The 17928-nt window shown below is 48.0% G+C and overlaps 1 protein-coding gene across 4 annotated transcripts in view; it reads left to right on the forward strand.

The window, feature by feature from the left end:
• LOC144497876 (pre-B-cell leukemia transcription factor 1-like) overlaps positions 1–17928 on the forward strand; it is a 486513-nt gene that overhangs the window by 295528 nt on the left and 173057 nt on the right. For 3 of the 4 annotated variants that reach the window (XM_078219311.1, XM_078219314.1, XM_078219315.1), the window contains exons 5-6: positions 3263–3398; positions 9641–9800. In XM_078219311.1, coding sequence (XP_078075437.1) covers positions 3263–3398; positions 9641–9800 — 296 coding nt within the window. Of the gene's footprint in view, positions 1–3262; positions 3399–9640; positions 9805–17928 lie in introns of all 4 variants that reach the window. The other variant, XM_078219312.1, reaches the window with a different exon arrangement.

The raw sequence follows: 17928 nt of genomic DNA on the forward strand, positions 1-17928 counted from the left end.
GACAACTCAACAACGAGGAACACTACAGACAGTTACCTGCAGATCCGACCAAAGAACACACCCGTCAACTCAACACTCTGATCAAGACCTTTGATCCGGACATTCAGAACACCCTCCGTGCTCTCATCCCACGTACTCCCCGCGTTGGAGATCTCTACTGCCTCCCGAAGATACACAAGGCAAACACACCCGGCCGTCCCATCGTATCGGGCAATGGGACCCTGTGCGAGAACCTCTCCGGCTATGTCGAGGGCATCCTGAAACCCATTGTACAAAGAACCCCCAGCTTTTGTCGCGACACGACGGACTTCCTACAGAAACTCGGCACACATGGAGCAGTTGAACCAGGAGCGCTCCTCGTCACAATGGATGTCTCAGCACTCTACACCAGCATCCCCCATGACGATGGCATTGCTGCAACGGCCTCAGTGCTCAGCGCCAACAACTGCCAGTTTCCAGATGCAATTTTACATCTCATCCGCTTCATCCTGGACCACAATATCTTCACCTTCAACAACCAGTTCTTCATCCAGACACACGGAACAGCCATGGGGACCAAATTTGCACCTCAATATGCCAACATCTTCATGCACAGGTTCGAACAAGACTTCTTCACCGCACGGGACCTTCAACCGATGCTATACACTAGATACATCGATGACATTTTCTTCCTTTGGACTCATGGTGAACAATCACTGAAACAACTCTATGATGACATCAACAAGTTCCATCCCACCATCAGGCTCACCATAGACTACTCTCCGGAATCGGTTGCATTCTTGGACACGCGCATCTCCATTAAGGACGGTCACCTCAGCACCTCACTGTACCGCAAGCCCACGGATAACCTCACGATGCTCCACTTCTCCAGCTTCCACCCTAAACACGTTAAAGAAGCCATCCCCTACGGACAAGCCCTCCGAATACACAGGATCTGCTCGGATGAGGAGGATCGCAACAGACACCTCCAGACGCTGAAAGATGCCCTCATAAGAACAGGATATGGCGCTAGACTCATTGATCAACAGTTCCAACGCGCCACAGCGAAAAACCGCACCGACCTCCTCAGAAGACAAACACGGGACACAGTGGACAGGGTACCCTTCGTTGTCCAGTACTTCCCCGGAGCGGAGAAGCTACGGCATCTCCTCCGGAGCCTTCAACATGTCATTGATGAAGACGAACATCTCGCCAAGGCCATCCCCACACCCCCACTTCTTGCCTTCAAACAACCGCACAACCTCAAACAGACCATTGTCCGCAGCAAACTACCCAGCCTTCAGGAGAACAGTGACCAAGACACCACACAACCCTGCCACAGCAATCTCTGCAAGACGTGCCGGATCATCGACACAGATGCCATCATCTCACGTGAGAACACCATCCACCAGGTACACGGTACATACTCTTGCAACTCGGCCAACGTTGTCTACCTGATACGCTGCAAGAAAGGATGTCCCGAGGCATGGTACATTGGGGAAACTATGCAGACGCTGCGACAACGGATGAATGAACACCGCTCGACAATCACCAGGCAAGACTGTTCTCTTCCTGTTGGGGAGCACTTCAGCGGTCACGGGCATTCGGCCTCTGATATTCGGGTAAGCGTTCTCCAAGGCGGCCTTCGCGACACACGACAGCGCAGAGTCGCTGAGCAGAAACTGATAGCCAAGTTCCGCACACACAAGGACGGCCTCAACCGGGATATTGGGTTTATGTCACACTATTTGTAACTCCCACAGTTGCGTGGACCTGCAGAGTTTCACTGGCTGTCTTGTCTGGAGACAATACACATCTTTTTAGCCTGTCTTGATGCTCTCTCCACTCCCATTGTTTTGTTTCTTAAAGACTGGATTAGTTGTAAGTATTCGCATTCCAACCATTATTCATGTAAATTGAGTCTGTGTCTTTATAAGTTCTGTTTGTGAACAGAATTCCCACTCACCTGAAGAAGGGGCTCAGAGCCTCGAAAGCTTGTGTGGCTTTTGCTACCAAATAAACCTGTTGGACTTTAACCTGGTGTTGTTAAACTTCTTACTGTGTAAACCTTGAACTACAGCCTTTCCAAACTGCTTCTAGCAGGGCTGGGCCAGCACGTCATTAAATGGCCGTATGTGTCACTCCGACCTGCTGGGCAGAATCTTCCCGTCCCACCCACCACGGGAATCGTAGTGGGCGGGAAGGGACCATGCAACGGTCCGTTGACCTTGGGCGGAATTTTCCGGTCTTGGGGCGAGCGCAGGTGGAAAATTCCGCTCGCTGTGTCTACATTCCAAATCATCCTGGCGCAGATGCCTCAGCTTCCCATGCTGGTACCAGCCGGTTGGGAGTATATGTTGGCATTGAGCACTAATTGTGGTGCCACTGGTAACTCACTGGTGGCATGCGGGATAGGGTTTAATCTCCAAAATGTACTGAGCTTGGGCAACTTTGAGGACCATTCCGATGGGTCTTCGGAAGGAGAATGAAGTAAAAGGAACTTGACCAGAGTTCCTGCTCTGTAATTCTTATCTGCTGCACCATGTTGCAATGTGACTGCCTGGGGGCTAGTATAGGATGGGCTTGACCCCTGAATGGCCTCAGTCATTCACCATCTCAAACCACCGAGGTGCAGAAGTGGTGCTGCCACCCAATTATAGTGGGTAGCAATGGAAAGGGGAGATAAATACACTGATAAATGTGAGTCTCTGGCATGGAGGGTGAAGGTGGCTGTGTTGGAGGTAGATCCCCTGAGGGGTGAGAGGTGGGGAGGGGGAACGATTAGGGCAATGCTCAGAGCGAGTTCGGAGAGGGTTTGGTGGCACCAGTGGCAGCTCAGTGGGGAGTTTTAAAGAGAGCTGCCTTGTGTTAGAACCATAGAATGCCTACAGGGACAGAAGGAGGCCATTCAGCCCATCAAGTCTGTGCTGACCACAGGCCCTATTCCCGCAACCCCACACACTTACCCTGCTAATTCCCCTGACACTAGGGTCAATTTAGCATGGCCAATCCACCTAACTCGCACATCTTTGGACTGTGGGAGGAAACCGGAGCACCCGGAGGAAACCCACGCAGACACGGGGAGAACGTGCAGACTCCACACAGACAGTGACCCGAGGCCGGAATTGAATCTGGTGCTGTGAGGCAGCAGTGCTGACCACTGTTGTGGGAGTGAGGGGTGTAGGAGGCTGGGACCAGTGGTTTCAGGGATGTAGAACGGGGGCAAGTCAATAGGACCGCTTCCCCACTTGCTTTTCTTTGTTTGAAATGTTTTTACTTTCAGGAGAAAACGGCGCAACTTCAGCAAGCAGGCGACAGAGATCCTCAACGAGTATTTCTACTCTCACCTCAGCAACCCCTACCCCAGCGAGGAGGCGAAGGAGGAACTGGCAAAGAAATGTAGCATCACCGTGGCACAGGTAAGGGCGACTCCCTCAGCTCAAGGAGGAGAGGGTGGGGAATAACCCCAACAACAAGCTAAAACCCTCTTCTCTAATAAGCTCTGCAGCTTTAGAACAGCTTCCTTGCATATCTGTGTGGGCACAGGTTCAGCTAGTTCCAGTCACAAGCCCCACTCGCAAAACTTCAGGATCTAATCTGGGGCTGACACTCCAGTGCAGTGTTGATGGAGTGCTGCACTGTTGAAGGTCCTGTTCTCAGAACGTTCTGCCCTCTGCACGTGGAAGATCCCGTGCCGCTATCTCAGGGAGAAGCACAGGATTTCCACCCCCACCCACGCCACCCCCACCCCCCCCCCCCCCCCCCACCCCCGCCCCGGCCCCCCCCAGCATCCCTCAACCAACGTCACTACCATTTCTCATATTGCTGTTCCTGGGATCTTGCTGTGCGTATAATTGGCTGGCAACTTTTCTGCAATGAAACGGTGGCTATACTCTTCAAAAGCATGCCAGTGCTAGAAAGGACTTTGGATTGCCCTGTGGTAATTGAAAATAGGAGTATAGGAGCAGGCTATTCGGCCCATTAAACCTGCTCCGCTATCCGATTAGATCACCTCCCTCAATGCCACTTTCCCACACTATCCCCTTATCCCTTGATGTCATGAGTATCTAGAAATCTATCGGTTTCTGTCTTGACTAAGCTTCCACAGCCCTTTGTTCTCGAGAATTCCAAGGATTCACCACCCTATGAGTGAAGAAATTCCTCCTCATCTCAGTCCTAAATGATCCAGCTCTGAGACTGTCTCTCCTGGTTTTACACCACTCCCCACTCGCAATGCCCCCCTCACCTCCTGAGAAGGGCACAAGGCTGATTGTACTATTTAAATCCAATGGTAATGAAGATTTAAATATTACAAGTGAGCCCAAAACAGAATCATTCGGGCTCATTTGCCTCTGCAGCCTCACCAGTGAAGGTTCTCTCTGGCGAGGATCATGTATGGTCCCATTGTAGGTATCACGCATGTTCCCCTGATGAGATGGCCTCACCAGTAGGGCCGGAGGCCATTGAGGCCGCCCCGGGAGGTCAGGGGCAGAGGGGTGGGTGCCCTAGGGCAGTCTCAGCCTGGCATCCTGGCACTGCCCACCAGGCACTCTGGCACTGCCCACCAGGCACCGGGCCGTGCCAAGGGCGTGAGGCCAATGGGGAGGAGACAGAACCTGAGGGGGCAGGCCGATCGGGGGGGGGGGGGGAGACATGCTGCATATCCTGCAATCAGTGATCATCTGGTTTGTGCACGGAGGGTGTGGGGGCGTGTTTCGGTCGCGGAGCCCGGCAGTAGTGGGGGCAGGGGCAATTGGCCCATTTGGGGGTTGTGGGCGTGCATAGGGGGGGGCAATCAGTAGCAGAGATCGGCAGTAGCTGGGGGAGGCTGATTCACAGATCACAGAGATCTGAGCATGTGCAATGGCGCCCTCTGCTGCTGTCTGCCGGCTTTTGGTGAGCTTAGACCCTGCCCCCTGCCCCGACTGGTGGAAAACAGATTTGGCTTCATTTTCTTTGACAGAGTGAAGTAAGGTTCCATTTTTTATCTCACCCCAAAAAAGACTGCAAAATTCTGCAATCTTCACGCTAGTTTGCTGCCTAGAACTTTTTTGGAAGATCACCCCACCCCACCCATCTACAAAAATGTCTCATGTAAATGCAAGATTTTCTTTTCTCTGGGGCCAAGGTTCTAGTCCAGTGGCAACCCCATTTGTAGAGAGCTTCATGTGTCACTGCGGGTAATGGAGATGCAGCATTTGTCTAGTAGGAGGTGCCATTGTTCGTTGTGGTGAATGTGCATCGTAAACTTCACATGGACTCAGACAGTTTCAGTGAAGAGTTATCCTATTCTCCAACACTGACATCCTATCTCTGCCACAGGTGGGGAGTAATATATTACTTGGATAGAGGATTTGTTAACCAACAGTAAGCAGGGAGCGGGGATAAATGGGTCTTTTTTGGGTTGGCAAGCTGTAACTAGTGGTGTGCCGTAGATTTTGGTCCTGGGGCCCCAACTATTTACAATCTATATGACTTGGATGCAGGGATAGAATTTACCATAGCCAAATTTGCAGATGGCACTAAACTAGGTGAGAAAGCAAGTTGCAATGAGGAAATAAGAGATTTACAATTGGATATGGATGGGTTCGGTGAGTGGGCCAAGATTTGGCAGATGGAATTTAACATGGAAAAGTGGGAAGTTATCCATTTGGTCGGATGAATAAAAAGGCAACTTATTATTTAAATGGAGAGAAACTCCAAAATGCTTGAGTGCAGAGGGATCTGGGTGTCCTTGTGCATGAATCACAGAAAGTTAGTGTGCAGGTGCAGCAGGTGATAAGGAATTCAAATGGAATTTTGGCACTCATTGCCAATGGAATAGAGTATAAAAGTAGGGAAGCGCTGTTGCAACTGTGTAGGGCTTTGGTGAGACCGCATCTGGAGTACCGGAGTACTGTGCACTGATTTGGTCCCCTTACTTGAGGAAGGATGTAAATGCATTAGAGACGGTTCAGACAAGGTTCACTAGATTGATGCCAGGGATGAAGGACTTGTCTTATGAAGAGAGATTGAACAGTTTAGGCCCATACATGCCGAGTTTAGAAGAATGAGAGAAGATCTATTTGAGGCACATAAGATGTTAAAGAGGATTGACAGGATTGATGAAGAGCAGATGTTTCCTCTTGTTGGACATTCTAGAACAAGAGGACATGGTTTTAGGCTAAGGCAGATTGAAAACAGAAATGAGGAGAATCTTACTTCACTCATAGGATGGCGAATCTGTGGAATTCTCAACCCCTGAGGGCAGTGGATGCTGGAACATTAAACTAATTTAAAGAGGAGATCGGTAGGTTTTTAATTAGTAGGGGGATGAAGGGTTATAGGGAGCAGACTGGAAGATGGAGGTGAAGGCAAGATGAGATCAGCCATGATTGTGTTGAATGGCGGAACAGGCCTGAGGGGTTGAGTTTCATAGATAGATAGATAGAAACCCTACAGTGCAGAAGGAGGCCATTCAGCCCATCGAGTCTGCACCGACCACAATCCCACCCAGGCCCTACCCCGACATATTTTACCCGCTAATCCCTCTAACCTACGCATCCCAGGACTCTAAGGGGCAATTTTTTTAACCTAGCCAATCAACCTAACCCGCACATCTTTGGACTGTGGGAGGAAACCGGAGCACCCGGAGGAAACCCACGCAGACACGGGACAGTGACCCGAGCCGGGAATCGAACCCGGGACCCTGGAGCTGTGAAGCAGCAGTGCTAACCACTGTGCTACCGTGCCGCCCCGGCTCCTAGTTGCCTACTCCGGCTCCTAGTTCTCGGAATTTTATGTTCATCTGCTCTCATTCTTCTTCCAATCGCCTTAAATCCATGCCTCCCTGGTAATTGGCCCCTCAGCTAGGGGAAACAAGTCTTTCCTGTCTATCCTTCCAGGCCTCTCATAATCCTGTACACCTAAATTAGGTCACCTCTTAGCTTCCTCTGTTCTAAGGAAAACAACCTACCCTATCCAATCTCTCCTCATAACCGCATTTTTCAAGCGCTGGCAGCATTCTAATAAATCTCCTCTGCACTCTTTCCAGATTAATTATGTCCTTCCTGTAATGTGGTGACCAGAACTGTACACAAAACTCCAGCTGTGGCCTAACCAGTGTTTTATGCAGTTCCAATATTACATCCCTGCTTTTGTATTCAGTACCTTGTTCAATGAACGAAAGCATTCCATTTGCTTTCTTGACCACTTGTTCTACCACCTTCAAGGACCTGTGGATATGCACTTCCCTCTCACTTCCTCTATCCCTCTCAATATCTTCCCATTTATTGAGTATTCCCAGGCTTTGTTTACTCTCCTCAAATGCATTACCTCTCATTTTTCCGGACTGAATTCCATGGGTAAATTTAGGTAAATGGCAGAGCGTTCCTCATCGGGGTCAATGACTTCAGCCCCAACCCTCTGCCTGATGCACTGTGGAAACTCACCAACAGCCACCACAAACTGGATCAGGGTCTGTGCTCAGAGCAGGGTTGAGCTTTTCAAAAGCCTTTCTTTACTCGACTTCTTAGGCTGTCTGGCTGGACCTCTCCGGTCAATGGCTCAGCTATGGATTATGTTCGAGAGTGTGCCTGAACCTCCAATAGTAGCCATTCTTGTTTCTCAGTCATGTCAACGCTCTAGGAATTGAAGGTGTGTCCCCTTTCAGCTGCTCCGGCCTCTGTTTCCCACATTGTGGCCTCAGTCCAAGACTTCAGCCACATCAATATTGCATCCTATGTGTCTTGACTGTTCGTCTCAATTTGCCTGACTGGGCAAGTAGTTGTGCTGACATCTTCTATTAAGGTCATTCTTGTGTGTTAGGACATAAACCCTAACCTCTCCATGCTGGTGGTGCCAAAGTGAACTCAACAATAGAGATTAAGAGAGCTATAATTTCCTCTTCCTTCCTCTCCCACGGGGCAGTGGCGAGATACGGAGGCATTTCCTTGGGAGAGACAAGTCCATTTGGTAGATCCGATGTTTAGATTCTCTTCTGCAAGCTCAAACCAACGTGGTTAGGTTATTCCTGAATTTAAAAACATACTCCAATATGCTTCAATTCCAGTCAATCACCTTCTCTGATTCTGATGAACAATAATGACTCGATAATATACAAAAATTCAAATAGTGAGCACTTTGTAACTTGCTGAGGTTCCCCTTGTTGGCTATGAAAGAAATCATTTGTATTTATATAGTGCCTTACACTTCCTTAGGGCATCTCAAAGTACCTTACTGCCAATGAAGTGCTTTTGATATACAGAACTTGAATATTGCTGAAAAGAGAGACATATTGCCAAAACTTTTCATCTTACACTCATCAGGACAAACACAAGAATGCCAAATTTTAAACAACCGCAACAATTTATGCAACAGAAGAAAAGGGTTGGGAAGCTGATACTGATTGGTTGAGACATTGCCGTGGGGAACTATGAGCTCCCCAAGTTTCCCGGTAATCCAAAAAAGGCACAATCCTTGAACATATTCCTTTTGTTTGCAGAGAATGAGTTTGTGTGTATGAATATATGTTGCTCCTAGCAAATGTAAATGAGCTGTGACTTGCCAGCCAATCAGCCGCCTTTTCTCCTGCAGTAAAAAAATTTTTTTAATATACTTTTCCAATTCAATCAAATCAAGTCCAATTCAGAGTCTCAACAAGTTGAGACATTTCCGATCCAAGCTGACAAGACAGGGTATGCGACCCTTTACCCTGTCTTGGGCCTGATCTACATGAGCCAAGCTGATTGGAATAGGCAGACGTCTCCGCCCCCAAGGCTTGATCCCACCCGCATCCTAGCCAAAAGGCCGAGATGCCGCTTTTTAAAAAATTGGTGTGATTGTTAGAAATTTGGTATTCTTGTGTGTGTCCTGATGAGGGCAGAATGAAAAGCTTCAACAAAACATCTCTTGTCAGTGATGCTTTAGAAGTGTAGCCACTGATTTAATGCAGGAAATGCAGCAATCAACTGGAACACAGCAAACTCCTGCGAACAGCAATGTGATATTAGTTGAGAGATAAATGCTGGCCAGAACATGACGGTCTTCCTTGGCATAATAAGACAACTGAGCAATGGGATTGTACAGTAGATGCAGCCGGAGCTCCGTTCCAATCCTTCGCATTCATATTAAGCCTACTCAGAATCACACAATGAGATGGTAAATACTGACCATGACAGACTATTGCTGTGAATTTCCTCAGAACTTCAATGATCCTCCACCAAAGTTACCAAAGAAGTTGCCACCAGGTTATTTTATGGGCCTGCGCCTTGTCCATACGAAATAGTTCCCAAATTACAGTTGTATGGACGTTGTGACTGAAATATGATCAGAAATAGTGATTGAAGCTAGGCTCTCTGAAGAGTGTTGTTCTGGCAAAGGGCCAGTTTTATGTGGTTGTCAGGCCACTCATTTCTGAAGCAGCCCCAAATGAAACAAGCTGATCCACCCAATAGCATAGAAAGAAATCATAGAAAGAAATCATAGCATCCTCTGCTGAACAGGCCACATACCAAAGGCAAACAGTTAGATACAAAAGCCTCAATGTTGTACTAAGCCATGTTAATAACCAATGCATTATCCTCAGTGAATGGCACACCCGTCAGCGTGTCTACTTCCCACTGCACACTGATGGCTTTTCCTTTTTGTCTCTTTCTCAACCCCTCCCCCTCTCCCCCGGCAGGTATCAAACTGGTTTGGTAACAAGCGAATCCGGTACAAGAAAAACATAGGCAAGTTCCAGGAGGAGGCAAATCTGTACGCCGCCAAAACAGCGGTAACTGCGACAAACGCGACAGCTCAAGGAAGCCAAGCCAACTCCCCGTCCACTCCCAACTCCACTGGTGAGTGTTTACGGGCCACTTTGCACAGCCAGACACTAATCGGATCTCCCAATTTGAACAACTCTTCAAGGACATCTCCACCCCCTCTCATTGTGATTATGGAGAAGCTGAAAGGTCAATTGTCATTGTAGGGTCCCTCATATTGCGGCCTGGGGCCAGCCAGGATAACATTGTGCCAAGCAGTTTCATTCCACAATAGTCTAAGCACCTTGAGGGGGTCCATGGTTGGTCAAGAATGGCTGTTGTCTATAAGATTTTGGTGGTAGTCAGCGTTGGAATGATCTTCCCTGATAAATAGTAGGGGCTTGGCATCTTCAGTTCCGAAGATGAGAAGCTTAATAGTGTATCACAAGACTTGATCAATTGGCTGCACATTCTCACACCTGTATGTGTTTCATTAGCCACAGATAGAAAGTCACTACAATGTTAAGTGACCTTTCAGCTTGTGCACAGTTGTAATTTGGTAGTTGGCATTTAAATTGAATGGTATCTGCTCATGGATCAATAAGCCTGAATGATATTAGGACTGGGGGCGGGGGGAGGGGAGAAGGGTGTGGGCTTAGGGTCACAGATTTCCCCCTGCACAGCTACCAAAACTTGCGTTGCTTTCTCAGTCATCGGTTAGCAGTGCCTGAAGTTAGAGCCAGTAACTACATTACCCTGTTCATCTGCTCACCGAGCAATGCCTCCCCTCTGATAAAGTCTTGCTGCTGGTCTTCAGCAAGGATTCAGGAACAGGGTTCAGAGAGACTTCGATGGGTCATGGAGGCCTCTGCAATCTCTGCAACTCTACAAGTGACAGACCGAGGGAAGAGGCAGCATTTTCTTTGCCTCATCGCAAGAAAGATGGAGCATGTCGCAATATGTTTTCCATATTTTTGAGATCTGGTGGATTTCATCTGAGCACAGTGAGACCCTCCTTCAAATACTAAAAGATGGAGAACCAGTTCATCCGTTTTTGATGCTGGCACTTGAGGGACGTTGTACTCCAGTTTTAAAGTTTATTTTATTAGAGTCACAAGCAGGCTTACATTAACACTGCAATGAAGTTACTGTGAAAATCCTCTAGTCGCCACACTCCAGTGCCTATTCGGGTACACTGAGGGAGAATTGAGCATGGCCAATGCACCTAACTAACCAGCACATCTTTCGAACTGTGGGGGGAAACTGGAGCATCCGGAGGAAACCAACACAGACATGGAGAGAGCGTGCAGACTCCACACAGATAGTGACCAAGCTGGGAATCGAACCCAGGATCCTGGCGCTGTGAGGCAGCAGTGCTAACCACTGTGCCACTGTGCAGCCCACGTTATCTCAAAATGGCATCTTCAACATCCCCCGGAATAGCCTTGGTTCAACTTCTCATCTACAGGAAGATTCTACAGACAATGCAAATGTCCCTCAGTATTCAGTAGAATGCTAATCAGGATTACAAGTCTTGATGTGGGAACCCACAAGCTTTATTCATCATTATTATCTCTCCGCGGACCATTCTTCACACTACCGCCCTGTCTTCAACCTCAATTTCTTGCCAGCAAGTGCTTCTCCAACAGAGTTATCACTTTGTTTATTGTCTTCAGCAACCTCTGGTACTCCAGATATAGATGTTCTTCATTGGTGCAGACACTCTCCTGCTGTTGGAGCCTGTCATATCCATTGGAACTCCAGCTCTTGGGATGCTCTCACCGACATCCACAAGGATCACAGCATCGTACCTCTTTGAGGAGACAACACATTCGGCACTCACTGTAACTGCCCACATGTTCCTCACCTTACATCAGAATAATATGTAGAGGAATGGCTAAATATGTCAAGCTCATGGGTCAGAGGTTAGACCTTGAAGTGCTCTTTGTTAAACCACCACAAAGAGAGGCACGTTAAAATAAGGACAAATTACAGGGACTGTGCTCATTGAATTTCTCTGTTACTTAAGAAGGAGGCACTTTTGGGGAGATGGTGGCCGAATGGTATTGTCACTAGGCTGGTAATCCAGAGACCCAGGGTGATACTCAAATCCTGTCATGGCAGATGGTAAAATTTGAATTCAGCAAAAATCTAATGATGACTATGAAACCATTGTCAATTGTCGTAAAAACCCATCTGGGTCACTAATGTCCTTTAGGGAAGGAAATCTGCCGTCCTTACCCGGTCTGGCCTACACGTGACTCCAGACCCACAGCAATGTGGTTGATTCTGAAATGGCCTAATCAGTCCAGGAGCTGAGGCAATTAGGGATGGGCAATAAATGCCGGCCTTGCCAGTGACATCCACATCCCAATTAAGACTTTTTTTAAAAGGCAGAGTTAGTGTGAAGCCTTGTGTGTGCAGGAGGCTGAACAGTTGTCGTCCCACCTCTGATTGACATCAATATCTAACGAGGGCTTGACGACAGCAAATTCTGCCCGGTTGTACTTGATCCGAGACTGGAGTCGGAGTAAATGACCTGCATCAGACCATTTGGGGATGCTGAGGCCAGGCTAAGGATCCCAGTCAGGTGGAATGTTCTGGCCTGTATGATGTAGGGCCTCAGGTGTGTCATAAGAACATATAAACTAGGAGCAGGAGTAGGCCATCTGGCCCCTCGAGCCTGCTCCGCCATTCAATAAGATCGTGGGTGATCTTTTCCTGGACTCAGCTCCACTTACCCGCCCGCTCACCATAACCCTTAATTCCTTTACTGTTCAAACATTTAGCTATGCTTGCCTTAAAAACATCAATGAGGTAGTCTCAACTGCTTCATTGGGTAGGAAATTCCAAAGATTCACAACCCTTTGTGTGAAGAAGTTCCTCCTCAACTCAATCCTAAATCTGTTCCCCTTTATTTTGAGGCCATGCCCCCTAGTTCTAGTTTCACGTGCCAGTGGAAACAACCTCCCTGCTTCTTTCTTACCTATTCCCTTCATAATCTTATATGTTTCTATAAGATCCCCCTTCATTCTTCTGAATTCCAATGAATATAGCCCCAGTCTACTCAGTCTCTCCTCATAAGCCAACCCTCTCAACTCCGGAATCAACCTAGTGAATCTCCTCTGTACCCCCTCCAGTGCCAGTATATCCTTTCTCAAGTAAGGAGACCAAAACTGTACACAGTACTCCAGGTGTGGCCTCACCAGCACCTTATACAGCTGCAACATAACCTCGCTGTTTTTAAACTCCATCCCTGTCGCAATGAAGGACAAAATTCCATTTGCCTTCTTAATTACCTGCTGCACCTGCAAACCAACTGTTTGCGACTCATGCATAAGGGCACCCTTGTCATGGTGGCTACAGCCATTAAGAACAGTGACAAGCATCTCATTATGCCCCTGATTTGAGCTATGTAGAAGGTGAGGAGGTTTGAGGGGGTTTTGAGGGGATTCTGAAGGCGACTCAATCATTTTGAATGACCCAGCCTCTGCCCAGCTCCGGTGACCATCTTGTCTACGAACTGATCCAGTATAAACTCAAGACCCCCGAAGATGTTCATAGCGGAGGGGGTCATAGGAATGGCGGTGATCTTGAACACCAGGGACGGCTAGTTGGACTGGGTTGTTGTTGGAGAGGATTATTAATCAGCTCTTTATCGTGTGAATTTACCTGCCACTTGTGTCCTCAAACCTGGATGTTGTCCACTTGGTGTTGTAGCCAGATACTGGCTGCTTCATTACCCGAGGATAGAGCTGAACGTTGTCAAATCACCAGCAAACAGCACCAAGCCTTACGCCGGAGGGAAAGTCACTGCTAAAGGAGCTGAAGATGACTGACTGAAGGCTACTGCTCTGAGGAACTCCTGCAACAATATCTCTGAGTTCGACCTCATTGCAGGACTCGAGCACGTAACATTGAGTGGACGGTATTATGCTGAGGGTGCCTGCCCATTCCAAGCTCTATTTCATTGCCCCGGCCAACGTCACGAGAAGCAGAGTAACTGGTTCTCCTCCTCACTGGGGCCTTGCTGTATCAGAATGAGTCGCTCTATTTGTCTGCATAACAATCACTGCACTTTAAAAGCTGGTTCATTGTGAAAGCGAGTCTGTTCTGAGGGTGCCTTAAAAAGTCACCACCAGCAATTTCATTAAAACATCACTGGAGGAGGTGTTCCTCCCATCTTGCCTGTGCTAGTTCCTTGAAAGAGTCATCCAATTCCTTGAATTGGACAGTATGAAAGAGGCCAAACCACCCATTGTGAAGTGTCAGAAATAGCAATCTGGTTAGTCCCTCTCTTTCCCGACGTCCTTCTAATTCTTCTCCTTTCAGTATGAATCCAATTCCTTCCTGAAGGCTCCTTATTGACGAAATCATTTAAGTCCTAGCCATTGGCTGTGTCAAGCCATTTTTTCCTGGAGACACCTCTGATCCTTTTACCAATTGCTATAAATTTGTGCCCTCTCATGCAGCCATCAGAAATCGCTTCCCTTTATCTCTCCAAGTGAAAGCCTTCAGAATTTTAAGCACCTCTATCAACTCTCATCTGGGTCTTCTTTCCCCTGTGAAGAACAACTTCTCCAGCCACTATCTCTTTGTAGTCCCTCATTCCGGGAACCGTCTAGTCAATCTCTTGCCCTCGTCAAAACTTCCACCCTCAGAATTGTGCACACGAGCCAGTTGGACTGACCCGAGTGTTTCACTGAAGTTGTGCAGGACTTCTTGACAATTGGTTAAATTTGCCTTCTCTGTCCCGAGAGCCCTGCTTATTTCCCTGTTCAAGTGCATATCCAATCCCCTTAAATCCCTTCCCCAGCTTTAAACAATGCTCACCAAACCAAAACAGCTCACTGTGTAAAACTGTTCTCCTCGTCTCCATCCCACCCCCCCAGCTTCTTTTATCAAGGATCTTAACTCCAGGTCCTCTGGTTACTGTCCTCCTGTCATTACAAATAATTCTTCCAAAAGCCATCACCTTTTTGAACACATTTCTTAAATCTTCCTGTAATCTTCTTTGGAGCAAAGCAGCTTCTCAAACCTTCACGTATCTAAAGCTCTCATCCCTGCTACCACTCTGCTACATTGTCCTCATGCCCTCTTTAAGGCCTTGACATCCTACCTAAAATGTGTGATGTCCACATTTGAATGGAAAAACCCCAGCTAAGGTCTGGCTGGTGCTTTAGAAATGTTTTATTCACCACTCACTATGACAAATAGACGGTGATTCAACTGTCGAACCTGATGGAAGCTATTAGATTAATGGCTATGCCCTGTGAACCCTAGGGGGTCTTGCGGCACAGGGGGCAGCATCCCTGCCTCTGAGCCAGAAGCTTCGGGTTCGAGTCCCACCCCGGGACCTGACGGCCAAGGAAGGTGCGTTCATAATGCGGTCAAACAGGTTGAGTATCAACTTGCAAATCCTTCCAAACATGCCAATGGCTGGCGGTATGAATGGGAGAGACTCCTGGTCAGCCATGCTTGATGTAGAGTGGCGCCCCCTCAAGCTATAATCCCCTGGCGACAGACTAGCGATCTGCTCCAGGAATTACTAAGCTATGAAAATAGGCAAAAGTCTGCTTTCATGCAACACTCGGTGTGGGAAGAGTATTGGAATGGCTAACTCGAACCCTAATTCTTTATCCTTGGGAAGGGAAATAATCCCAAACCGTGGTTTCGAATGCTAAGGGCAGAACCCTACAAACTGATACCTATCAGTGCTCCTTCAGTGCTTTGTTCAGAGCCAGACCCACCACTCCCACTAGACAGATGAAACAAGCTTGACCAGTCAGGAAAGATGGGTGCAAACCCACAATTCACCTGCTACCCTTCTCGACCTCAATCTCAAGGTGATCTCCAGATGGAAAACCCATGTCTCAGGAAGCAGACAATCTGATAGACATGAATACTGCCCTCATGTCCAAGAAGGTTCTGCTAGCATCTCTTTGACACTTCTGAATGGGTCTGTGACCTTTGTTCACTTGTTGACTTCAACCTCTCCCTTAGTCTCACAACCTGTCTTACTCCTGTTTTCTCAACAACAACTTGCATTGATATAGCGCAATTATCATTGCCAAACCTCCCTTCCTAGGGGTGTGGTCAAATTCAGTTGTGACACGTAGGAAGATAGTGGGACAAGTGAGGAAAGCTTGTTCCAAGAATTAGATTTTAAAGAGAGTTTTAAAGGAGAAACCCTATCCGGGCGATCTGGAGGACAACATACCTTTCCGAAAGGATGAACCCCTGATCTAACCATGTGCGTAGGAGGTAGGATGCACCTGGTTTCAGAGTCCTGAATTCTGTGCAATCCTTGTGAATAGGACCCTGTAACAATGGGAGTCTCCATATTGCAGGATGCAGCACTCCTTATTGCAGAGCTCCCAGTGAAGTAGCTTAGATCGACGATAAGTATTTGTAGAGAGAGAAATCAGCATGGGAGGTGATGGCCTCGTGGTATTGTCACTGGACTATTAATCCAGAAACTCAACAAACATTTCTGGGGACCTGGGTTCAAATCCCACTATGGCAGATGGTGGAATTTAAATTCAGTAAAAAAATATCTGGAATTAAGAATCTACTGATGACCATTGTCGATTGTTGTAAAAATCCATCTGGTTCACTAATGTCCTTTAGGGAAGGAAATCTGCCATCCTTACCTGGTCTGGCCTAAGTGTGACTCCAGACCCACAACAACTTGGCTGACTCTCAACTGGGCCCTCGTGCAACTTGGGGATGGGGAATAAGTGCTGGCCAGCCATCGAAGTTCTTGTCCCATGAATGAATTTTAAAAAAATCCTTGGAAAGGCTTTGACGGTCCACCTTTCAATAGGGAGTGGAGAGTGAGGTTAGAGTTGGATGTGGGATTGCTGAGGATCTTTTGTTTGTTCTTGAGTACCTAGCCACTGACGGCCAAAGCAGCACTTGTGTCCTAGCTGTGCAGGTGTGAGGTGAACTGGGGCTGGCAAGGGTGGGGGGCGGGGGGGGGAGGGGGGGAGGTTGGTGGAGGGAGACGGGATATAGGCGAGGTTCCCGTTTTATCGTTGGCTTGTTTTCCCGGCTGAACGTTCAGGGGAGAACCCAAAAGGTAACAAACACCAAAACGAAAAGGCCAAAGAATGAACAAGGCGCGCCTGATTAGGCCTTAACTTAACGTCCTGTGCATCCACTGGGTTTCTGGAGCTGTGCTTAAAGGCAAATTCAGAGTGAGCATGATGGTTGTTGCAATGGTGGTCGAGGGGCAGGGGCCTGGCTGGTTTTCCTGCCACCGTTCGAGGTCTCGCTGAAATTTAAATGCTTCTTGTGCTCTTTGTCAGTCTGTTTGTGAGTGTGAGTGTGAGTGTCTTTTGCTGCCGTTTGACTTGGTTCAGTAATGTGCACACATGCATGTCCGTGAACACATTGGCATCAATATGCCTCCGGGTATCTGGGCACTAATACATCTGCGCGGATTTGGTGGGCACTCCTGCCTCAATGGCCTCCCGAACCAAGTGACTCCCTGTGCCATCCTGTGACGGTAAGCACCAACCAGTTTGTCGCCCCCGTCCCACTACCCCCCAGGTTTCCGTGCGGACACCAGTGATTATGCCAGTGCGTCGGCGCGTGTGGGTGGTTGACAAGAAGGTGCCATTCCAGTGGTTAGCCGCGGCGGCCATGTTAAGATGTCCAGATGTTGACCTTCCTCCAATTGTTATTGTCTGTTTTATACATATGGACTTGAGGATGTCAGAAGAGAAACTAGTCACTGAGCAAGGTTGCCAGGTCTGCTTTATAGTAGCCGGCCTCTGCGGAGAGGCTCACAGCTTTCGGGATGTGATATTTCTACTGGAATCCTCCTTCCGCTCCACCCATCATGTTTGATGGCACTGTGTTCCTCAGAAGGTGCCACCACCGAGTCCAACTTGGAATCAGAGTTGTATCCAGCTGTTTGTGGACTATGCCTCATTATAGCTGGTCTACTACTCCAGATGTGATGTGATATAGGGGTGGGGAGGAGAATGAAAGAAATTTCAAACACAATCTTGTCCTGATTGAGGCATGAAGAAAATTCCAGCTGATCTAAATTGTCCACTCCATCAGCTATATGTGTGGCTGTGTCTCTATGTAGCTATGGCTGTGTAAACATGATGTGCTTGTGTCTGTGGCTCAGTGTGAATGTCTTTGTGTGTGTATGTGTATGTGTGTATATGTGTGTCTGTGTGTGTGCATATGTGTCTGTGAGTGTGTCTGT

The sequence above is a fragment of the Mustelus asterias genome, chromosome 8 (assembly GCF_964213995.1).
Source record: "Mustelus asterias chromosome 8, sMusAst1.hap1.1, whole genome shotgun sequence".
In the NCBI taxonomy this organism is placed as follows: Eukaryota; Metazoa; Chordata; class Chondrichthyes; order Carcharhiniformes; family Triakidae; genus Mustelus; species Mustelus asterias.